Source organism: Cornus florida, unplaced genomic scaffold (assembly GCF_030987335.1).
Source record: "Cornus florida cultivar Cherokee Brave unplaced genomic scaffold, ASM3098733v1 CherokeeBrave_3.0.0_Hap2_Chr09, whole genome shotgun sequence".
Taxonomy (NCBI): domain Eukaryota; kingdom Viridiplantae; phylum Streptophyta; class Magnoliopsida; order Cornales; family Cornaceae; genus Cornus; species Cornus florida.
The window spans coordinates 18,717,551-18,728,374 of NW_026775579.1; the positions used below are offsets into that span (position 1 = coordinate 18,717,551).

Here is a 10,824-nt window from a genome sequence, read left to right on the forward strand (position 1 = left end):
ATTTTTTTTAAACCATTTTCATCATCACTTCCAAACCGTTAATGCAACCCGTCCCATGGTAGCACGAGAGAAGAATTGGTTAACTGTCCTTGACCATAAGGCAAGCTCCAAGGTGTTATTTGGGGCCCAGTTAACTCAACCACGCTACGGCAGTCTCACTAGTTCTCTCTAGGTCACATTAATGCCACGGACCCATAGGTAATCTTCTAAGTGACTGAGTTTTCGCAAACTTTTCATCAAAACCTTTCCCAAAACATTTTCTTTTATTTCTTTCAAAAACAAATTCATTTTCTTCCCAATGCTCATGCATGAATACATCATACCATTTCATGCTATGCCAATACTCTTTGTCATGCATTTAATTCAAGTCTAAATCACTTAGCATACTTGCAAGAATTTCCAAAGAATTTACAACATGCTTTCATTCAACAAGAATCTAGCATAACAAGCATATAAACATGAAATTAAATTCATACAAGCATGCTATATCATGTAATTTCAACTAAACACGTAGCCACATACTTTAATACCACAATTTAATCATTTTAGAGGAAATTCAATATAAATTAGCATGCTAGACAACAAATCAAGAAGAGAAATTCACAAAGGAGCAAGAAGTTTTGTGAATTAGGAACCCCTAACTCAAAATGATGAAAACCCCCACATCAAGTCCTAGAATTCGAAAATCCTAGAGATGGCCAAAGCTGAAATTGCTTATACTCACACATAGATCTTGCCGAGCTCTCCGTTTTGCCGCAAACGACACCCAAAAATTCCAAGTAGTTGGAGATTAATAAAGAGTTGAAGCTTGCATAGAAAAGAAAAAAGAAGAATGAGAGAGAGAGACTGGCAAGAGATGGAAAGAAAATGCCAAAAAGATGGCCTCTTGACCATTCAAAATTCAAAAAGGTGGTGGTGGGTCCCACCACTAAAAGATTTTTTTCTTTTTAACATTTATTCTACACCACACACACATATATATTTACACAAGCCATAATGAAACCATATAAAACACATCAAATAAAAATAAATGGTATATAAATGGACTCAGACAAAACCTCTGTACGCGACAATTCCGGTAGTGGGTCCCACACAGGACTGTCAGGTCCGAAAAATGGAAAAATACTAAAATGACAACCAGTGCATTTCCAAGAGTTCTGAACTCAATGAAATGCCCCACCCAACTCTCGGACACACCCAGCACATCCCATGGTTTTCGGCACGCAAAACGTGAAAGAACGAAAATGCCCTCGTAAAATAAATAAATAAATAAAAATTCAAAAATTCAAAAATGGTAAAAATTGGAAACATTACAGTCACCCAAAGGTAAAATGGTCAATTTATATTCATAACTCATTTTGCCATCTATTACCAAAATAACTCATTATATCATTGTCTAAAATATACATAATATAGTCCCAAAAAATAAGATTACAAATTTGAGACCCTTAAGGCACTCTTTAGAACATAATATCAAGTCGTCATCATTTATCAAGCAACAAGTCATAATCTTGTATTTAAAACATGAATTTCTCCATAAGACTGAGCAACATGCTCAATGAGAAGCAAAATATAAAGTATTAGGAAGACCCTTACCTCAAAATGCACCTAAAAGGCATCCCGGCCAAAAAGTCAACTCCGGTCAACACCGGTCAACTCCGGTCAACACCGGACAAATGAAAAACTGTTCGGTGGAGTTGTGGCTGATGTGATACCCCTTGGATCGGAGACACGGGTTGATCAAGCCCAGGCCCAAACCCAAGGGATATCAAATAATTAATATATAACCAAACACAGAATACAAGATAAAATAAGAAATAAAAATAATAAACTGCAAGAATGCTAATTGAAAATCCTTAAAATAATATAATTATTGAAAACTGTTAAATCCAAACTCCATAGGTTTACTACTTGGGAATCCATCCATTGGACCCCTTATTAAAGATTCTCAAACCGAAACTGAACCGAAACTGAAATAATGGAAATAAAATCTAAAGCTAGCATAAAGAAGACTCCTACATAGTCGGAGGAATGAATATCCGTATCTGCTCTACACGTCCAAGCTCTAACCCTGGAACTGATAAACACCTAAAAAATAAAGAAGTGGGTCAGGCCCACATGCAAGTCCTGATCTACTACAATCCATACAGTAATCCGATACGCAGATACATCCTAGGAAGACTCAACAATATCTAGAGTAGTCTATATAAGTATATGGTACACACTATAGGACGCTCCCTAGTCCAGTAGGTTTGTCTCAGCCTAAATAGAAGGCAACATGCAAATACGCACCCTAAGGTGAGCATGAGTACCTAGACTTACCAGGGAACAACACATATGTCCAATTATCCATCCTAGGCGATATACGCGCCCTAACCATGGTCATGAGACTCAAGCTCATACCATGGCACCATATAATATATATATAAAGTCCGTACTCCTCCTAGTACAAAATATCATCCAACCTTGTAGTGGTTTGATATAATGTATAACGCATCCATCCTGAAACCAAAAGTAGGTCACTCAATTCACAATTGATATGACATATGTAGGTGAAGGACTTAACCTTTACAATTAATCCATACCTTAATCCAAATTAGGTAGAACTTAGTGTTTTAACTAGTCCATACCTAGTATGTCACTGTCCCATATTGGTACATATAATCCAATCCATCCAAAATAATTATTAAGATAATTACTGTTATTTATCAACCATTATCCAGAATATGCATAACTACAATTTAATACATATCACATGATGTTAGGAAAATCATTACAGAACCTAAGCATCACATTCCATCCATTAAAGTTGCTAATATTAGTCATAGCATTCAAGTCCTCCATAAAATCCATAAATTGATAGAATTCACAAAGTATACTTATCAATTTATTCCATATCAAGACTAGATGAATTCAAGTATTTATTATTCTTATACTTCTGCTTAAATACAACCAAACAGTAATAAAATATATATGCCAGAAAAATTCCAAGTTCCAATATATGGTTTAAATGTTCAAAACAGTTAGCAACTCCCGATATTTCTTAAATTTAATTTGCTCCAATCCTTAACCCAATCATGGATTAATATTTCCCTTAGTATAACTGGTTTATTCCAGACCCAACAACAATTTAAAACATTTTAAACAAAGTTCCAAGAACCTATACAGACCAAACAGTGCACAGAAACCAAATTTAGTGCTTCAACTGAGAGTAGGCTCATTCAAAACAAAGAGCTTGCTCTTTTTTTCAAAAGAACCTGCTCAATTGATCTAGGAGCTGGCTCCTAGATGCTAGAGCCCGCTCCACCTTCCTTTGGAGCCGGCTCTAAGGTAGAAAGAGTCAGCTCCTCCTCTTCTTAGAGCCTGCTCTTCTTCCCTTAGTTGTCGTCGTCCGTTCTGCTGCATCTTTTTCAACTGCAGTGTTTTCCAGACCCCTGTAAGGTTCTTAATGGTTGTTCTAGGGTTCAATCTTAGTTCTAGGGTAATCTTAACCCATTGTTAACCAATCCTAACTTGTATAGAACACAATCCTTTTTGAAGCAAACAATTATAGAAATTTTAGTTCTAAACTAATTCAATTCAAAACAAATTTCTTCGGTGAAATTTGAATACTGTTTTTACTACTTGATTAAGAATTTAATCTCAGCCCCAAATTCATTACTAATCATCAGTACACAATCATGATCTCAACTTAATCAAAAATTAAACATAAACACCGAGAAGAACAAATAATAGAAAACCTCAAGGTTTATACAAATAACTTATTTCAATAAGATTAAAATAATTCATACATGCATACATGACTTGATATCATGTTGGTTTAATCCATTTTTAGCCTTTAATTAATCCCTGAAGTCTAACCAGGCATGCACAGAATACGAATTAAAGAAAAAGAGAAGAACAAGACTTGCCTTGAGTTTCAGACTTCGAAACTCTAATTCCACAGTTTCTGTATTCTCCCTTGAACTGCTCTGCCAATTCCCCAAGTTCACACTCTATTTCTTAGTAGCCCCTTGTGTTACAGACGTAACCTTATGTTTGTCTAAAATCCTAAACCCCAGTACGTGTATATATTTAAAGACTTAAACATTAATCCTAATCCATAGATAACTTGGCCCATTGAACAACCTAGGTTTAAAACAATGATGGCTATAAGAACTTACATAAGTTTATAAGTACCAGAAATATAATAACAACGAATTAAATAAATAAAAACAACCATTAACAAATAAGTAATAATTAACAATTAAGCAAACAACATGCCATTTAATCAACACAATAAACAAGTAAATAATTAATCAAATAAAAACAATTAAATCAAAAATTAAATACCAAAAATATCCTTTCAAAATTAGGGGTATTACAACTGACGTCGAGTACTGTTTAGTAGGGTTGTAGCTGACGCCGAAAAGATCATACTGTCCCAAGAAAGCGACTCAAAAATCCAATTCAAATATATCAAAACCTCCTTTAAAGTTTTAGATCTAAAACTTTCAAAAATTTCAAAAATATTCAATACTCAACTATAAATTGAACCCTTGGACTATGTGATAGATAGTGACGAAGCGAGCATTTTCCGTCAAGGTACTAAGCCCGAAAGTCAACCCGATCGGCCAAAAAATGGAAGAAAATTATAAAGCTTAAAAAAAATAAAAATATAAAGTTTTGGGAGAGGGAGAGAGAGATGCCATCTGGGAGAAAGAGATAGCAGAAGAATTATGAGAACTTACTAATTTTGGTTATATATATATTTCCCAACTTTTCAGTAATCGCGAACTTGGCCCACAGCTTTACAAAATTACAAAAAAGCCCCCGAACACCCCGAAACGAATTCCAAACCACAAAACAAAAATACGATTGTCTTCATGACACAAACCAAACAAACGGCATTGAAAAATAATTTTCGAGCAGAAAAATTCGTCACAGTACCCACCTAGGGCATCGGGCATGAAAACCGAAAACGACCGAAATGAACCCAAATGAGTTTTTAAGGATTCTAAGCCTAAAGATACTTCCCGAACAACTTCCTGGAACATCGTGGCATGCATTCCCATGCACCGAGAAAATAAAATAATAAATACTACGTAAAAGAAAATGCCTAAAAATACCGAAAAAATCTCGGACATCTAGGGGCGGAGTCAATTAAGGCCCAAGGGGGGCACGTGCACACCCCCCCCCCCCCACTTTGTTCCAACCTACTATACATAAGTACATATTTTTGGTATATACATATATTTTTATGGTAATTTTAAATAGTACCCCCGCCCTTCAAAATTTCAAATTCTTCTAATTTCCTTTTGAAAAAAAAAGAAGTTATATATATCCCTTCTTCAAGTATACAATATATTTTTCCTTTTCTAATTTTTGTTTCCTTTTTCAAAAAATTTCTTTTTTTACTTATGTATAATTATGTATTTTTCTATTTTTTTTAACTTATTTCTTTTTATCGATAACATTTGTGATTGTATTTAATTAAAATATTATTAATTAATATTTTGATTCTTATATTTGTAACTATATTTTTTTTTACAGTAGTTATTTAGCATATTATTTTACAACTATTTTTTTTCTTATTTGCCTTTTTGATTTAAAAAAATTATACTTCCTATTTGTCATATTTATTATTATTAATTTTTTTTTTCAACAAATGCATTGTGCCCCCTCTGAACTAAAATCCTAACTCTGCCCTTGCGGACGTCACACTCCTATTACAACATATTACAAATCTAATTTAAATTCAAAATATACAATGATAAGATAACAAGATAATTATCAAGAAAATTTTAACTAAACCACAATTTGTTGAAGTCTCAAATTGCTTTGTCTGATAGAATTCTCTTACACTAACTCATCCCTTAAATTTTTTGTATAAAGGCAATATTTAGTTTTTATGTTTGAGCAAATACAGAAAACAGTACTTAAGTTATGCTTGATGGATACATGGTCAAAATTGTGCTATTATGCTTTATTGTTTGTTTGTAGCACATAGTTTCTAAGTGAAAAATGTCTTTCATCAGAATATCTTTATCTTCTACGTACATCCTTTCCCCTCCAACTATGCTTCCTTATTTTTTTTGTCCTGCCTTCTCATCTGTGTGCGTGCTTTGTGTTATTTTTAGTGCCTTCTAATCCGTTTTATGCTTTGGCAGTATCTTCTTAGCAAGTGACGCTCTACAGCGGCTCAATTACGATTGGATACTTGTTTTTTGGCATCCGAACAAGAGTTGGCTGGACAGAGTCATCTTTCTCCAAAGTTTTCCACCTGCAATGAAGGTCACAGTGTCAAAATGGAATTGTAGCTTCCTAACAAACGAGGCCTTATGGCCTGTTTGGTTTAGTTTTAGGTGAACAGTTTTCTGTTTTCAAAGAACCGAATATCAAAAGATAGACTGAAAACACAAACTAGAAGGCGGTTTCTCTTGATTACCTGTATCTGCAAACCAGGTGATGAATGAAAACACAAATCTCCAGCTTGGCCAGGTTGATTCCTGGACACATTCGTGGTCCGCTGCCAAACCCAAGAAAACTGAAAGGCCTTAAGGGTTCCTGCACATGATCCAAGAATTTATTTCCCGAGAATGGAAGTAATCAAAGAGAATAGATTAACGAATTGGGAGGAGCTTACATCAAATCTGGAGGGATCAAACTTCTGGGGATCAGGAAAAACTTCTGGGTCATTGTGAATTGAAACTACATCCAAGTTAATTGACCAACCTTTCTTGATTTTGTAACCTGATGAAATTTTACGACACAGTTTAGTCTAGTACTGCAATTTTATGTTTTAGCATCTATATATATATGTTTACTTGGAAGATGTATACCATCAATTTCAAAGTCCTGGGCTGCTTTTCTGGAATTCCAAGGCAGAATTGTGGCTCTCCGAAGAGTTTCCATAATCACCTGAACAAAAAAGGACCAAATAATTGCACAAATATTCTTTGATTTTGCTTCTACTTTCAGGAAGAGAAAAAAAAAACAAAGTAAATAAAAGAGTTGATATGCTGCTAACTTTATTGGTATACGGCATGTTGTTGACTTCAGACCAGACTAGGCTTGATCCACCCTTTCTGTTAGCTTGAATTTCCTTATGTTCTTCCTGCAAATTCACCATGAGAAAAGAAAAAATAAAAATAAAAACAAAAAAATATCCTGCAAACTTCAACAAAAGAAATGGTTTTTTTTTTTTTTTTGGTTTGAATGTAAAGAAAGTATTACTCTGAGACGTTCCAATACAGCAGGATTTTCTTCGAGGAACTTGATGAGCCATGTGAGAGCTGCAGTTGTGGTATCATGACCTGCAACTAGCAAAGTTAATATGTTGTCCTTCAATTGTGTATCTGTGAGTTTATCATCGTCTACGTCTTCTTCTTCTTCCGAGGCACCTTTGCTGTGCTTCTTTATCAGGGATTCTAAGAAGTCTTGTTGAAAACTTTCTCCATTTCTTCGCTTGGAAATTATCGAGTCTAACATGGCATACATCCTATCACGAGCCTGATCACACCAAATATGATGTTAATTAGTACATTTTCTCATGATTTCCTTTAGATTTTGAGTTGTAGTGGCACTGCTTGTCTTGATGGATTCTAATTATAATTCGTGAGTTGATTTATTGTGACTTTGTGATTTTTCTTAGCAGTGTTACCTTAATACCGCGATGGAAAGCAGTTCCAGGGATTTTGAATGGCAAGGAGGCAAATGAGGAAGAAATGATCTTGAAATTGGCTCGAAATTTCTCTTGCTCCTCACCTGTGGGCTCTAAGCTCATGATCATGTTCCCGATCACCTTGAGTGTAAACTGCAAAATTTGAAAAGTTGGATTATATCTCTGGAAACAATTGAAGACACACCCAGTTGAAATAGTTATCATGAACTTCAAAGACAAACTAGCTCTCAGTGTACTACAGAAGTATTATTTGAAATTGAGTTTTTTTAATTAAATACTCCCTCCGTCCCAAATAAAGTGTCGTTAGGAGTTACAGTTCCGACACTTAATTTAGGACGAATGGAGTATTTATAATACAATCCACTTTTCTATAGGATAACTGAGAGAAGACCATAGCGTAATAGTAAGGTTGGCGATTCTGACATAGAGGTCACGGATTTAAAATGAAAAATAATTTCTTTGCATGTAGGGTAAGGCTACAACTACAGGAGTACCATCCTAGGGAAAATAAAAATAAAAATAAAAATAAAAAAAGAAAAGAAACTAAGCAGATTTTGAATATCATGATGTAAAACTCAAGCATCCAAACTTAACTGTAGATGCCTCTTCAAGAACGAAGACCGTTTGTCCAGGCCACTGATCTAAGGTTTCAATAGCCAAGTTGTTCATAAACTGGAAATATCTTTTGAGGCCATCAAGTGAGAGGGGCTCAGCAATGAGCCTTCGCAGCCGCTTGTGTGCTTCTCCGGTCTGTTGGAGCAAGCTGGTTGGACCAAGCACCTGCTTCCCAGTATAGAAGAGGTTCAAACTCACCACCCCATCTTTGCCTGTCAACAAAATCTTGCTTGCTTCTCTCCCAGTCATGAACACAGTAAATCTCCCCAATATATAGCTCTTGAACACCTTCCCATACCTAATACAAAAATATATATATGTATATACAGAAAAACATCAAGATCGAACCAAATTATGTTGATCTTATTATATATATCTATTTGATTGGTTACCTCTGCTGTCTCTTGTTCATGAAGCTGCAAATACCATAAGGACTCGAAAAGTCGGACAGGAACGAAAAGCTTTCACCTACTATAGGCCAACCAAGGGTACCAGGGATACCACCCATTGCTTTGGGAGAATTCCATGTATGCAGCAAGAAGAAGGCTGAAAGTAGAATTGCTGATATGAGCACCAACAACATTGACATGGCTATTAGCTCCATTTCCTTTCTCCTAATTAAACAAGTACACACTGTTAGACCGATATATATATATAGATATAAATACATTGTTTTTGTATATATATATAATAGGGATGAAGTAGCCCTTCATTGATTTCTCCAGTATATTATTCTCTGTCTTTCTTGTTAACATGCATATATCGGGCAGCTCACTATAAAAAATATGTAGTGACTATTGTTAGTGCCGGCTGGAGCAGTCGCCTAAGGCTCCAGCCAATTGGATTCATTTGCATTAGTATGCCAGTAGTGGGCTCATTATGTACAATTTAATTTACATATTCGTATTTAACAAATAATTAATTTGAGGATGAAAAAACTTTCATCTATTCTTTTATTTTCTCTGCTTATATATTTGTTTCTCCAGTTCTTTTCTTTTCATTGTTTGTTTTTCTTAGAAGCTCTCACTTTTTGTGTGACTACACGTAATACTCCAAAGGATTTAAAGGTAGCATTTTGTTTTCAAGCATAAAAAAACATAAAAATAAAAATTTAAATAATTAAAAATAATAATTTCCTATTTGGATGCCAGAACTTCACTGAAAACTATAAAATAAAATTAAAAGGATTGAAGAATTTGTTGGATCATTACGGAATATTTTTCTAACATCAATTTCTATTGTTCTTTTAACTTAATTTATTTTTGTAGTCTTATTATTTTTTTTATCATAAAAGCGTATATTTTGTGTGTGCATAATTTATTATTAAATATGTCTACTAAAAAACATGAATCAAAGTAGGAAAACTTAATAAAAAAATAAAAGAGTGAGAGAAACAAACGTGGATAAATTAATCCAATTCTAGATAAAAATTTGAAACATGTACGTTTTCAAAACTCGAATAAAAATGGTTATTTAATAAACTTAATTATCAAAAAGTAAAAAGGCCGATTTTTGAATAAAATTAAAATTAAAATTAAAATGCTACTTTTAAATATTTTGCCTTAGGCCCCTCAAATTATATTATAGGTTTGGTACCATCTGGCCTCCTCACTTAGTGATAAACGATTCTTGTCTTTTGTGCATGTTTGCTTGGGAGGTTATTTGTCATAGCTAGGTCCTTGGGTTGGTTTTATCTGTTTTTTTTATTTTAGCTCGGAGGCTTCATCTACTTGTTCTTCTTCAAAATTTGAGAAATGATTGAATATAATACTAATACTTATGGTTTCATTCTTCGTAGAAGATGAATTTTTCTGAAAATGAAAGCTGGGTGATATATGTAGTACCTTTCTTTGCCGACCAAGGAACCTTTTCCTGAATCAGAAATTGCATCATTTTATGTTGAAGAATATATCTGCCGTTTTTTCTCTTCTGTGGTGGGTTTGAAATACGTTTACCAATTATAATCAACTCTTGCAATAGCATAAATCATTGTAAAATAGGATTATCATAGGGGTAAGTCGAACCACAAGGACTATAAGTTTATAGCAATCAAGGTTTTAAAAATCACTTTGTTTGATGAAAGAGGTGTAAGGTTTGGTTTTGTTTGTCACTTAGAAATAAAAAATGAAAATTGCATAAAACAATAAATTGAAGGAATTTAAGAGGAGATGAACTTATGTGCTAGCGAGGTAAATCCACCACTAACCATATAAACATGCTAGCTTGTGATTAACTTGGGAAACAACTTATGTATATAACAATGATATGTAGTAATATAAGATTGCTACATTATCTTCAAGAAATTCAGGAAATCAAGAAGCAAGTATATTCCATCAAAGATTTACATACTTAACTACCTAAACTAGGGTGTAACCTTTGACATGCTCACTAAGCTAGAAACTATCAAACTCCTCAATAAAATGATAATAGCACATGAAGTCAAAAACTAAGAATAATCCATCAAAGGGGGCCCTAAGTTATGGACTATCAAACTTCTCAAACAACATGCCATTAAACACCATTTCATAGTCTCATCTCCATTCTCA

General features: G+C 34.0%; 1 protein-coding gene across 1 annotated transcript; it reads right to left on the reverse strand.

Moving 5' to 3' along the window:
- Window positions 1-6,171: 6,171 nt before the first annotated feature.
- Window positions 6,172-8,882, reverse strand: LOC132273222 (abscisic acid 8'-hydroxylase 3-like). The gene is made up of 9 exons (XM_059774232.1): window positions 8,671-8,882; window positions 8,258-8,576; window positions 7,643-7,795; window positions 7,216-7,491; window positions 7,010-7,096; window positions 6,822-6,900; window positions 6,626-6,732; window positions 6,428-6,546; window positions 6,172-6,262 (listed from the first exon to the last, which is right to left on the reverse strand). The coding sequence occupies exons 1-9, from the start codon at window positions 8,880-8,882 to the stop codon at window positions 6,172-6,174; spliced, it is 1,443 nt and encodes a 480-aa protein (XP_059630215.1).
- Window positions 8,883-10,824: the final 1,942 nt, after the last annotated feature.

Coding starts and splice junctions, on each gene's coding strand:
- LOC132273222 (XM_059774232.1), bottom strand. CDS start 8,882: ATGGAGCTAATAGCCATGTCAATGTTGTTGGTGCTCATATCAGCAATT. Junction 7,492..7,642: donor CTTTCCATCGCGGTATTAAG/GTAACACTGCTA, acceptor TGGTGTGATCAG/GCTCGTGATAGGATGTATGC. Junction 7,097..7,215: donor CTGTATTGGAACGTCTCAGA/GTAATACTTTCT, acceptor GTGAATTTGCAG/GAAGAACATAAGGAAATTCA.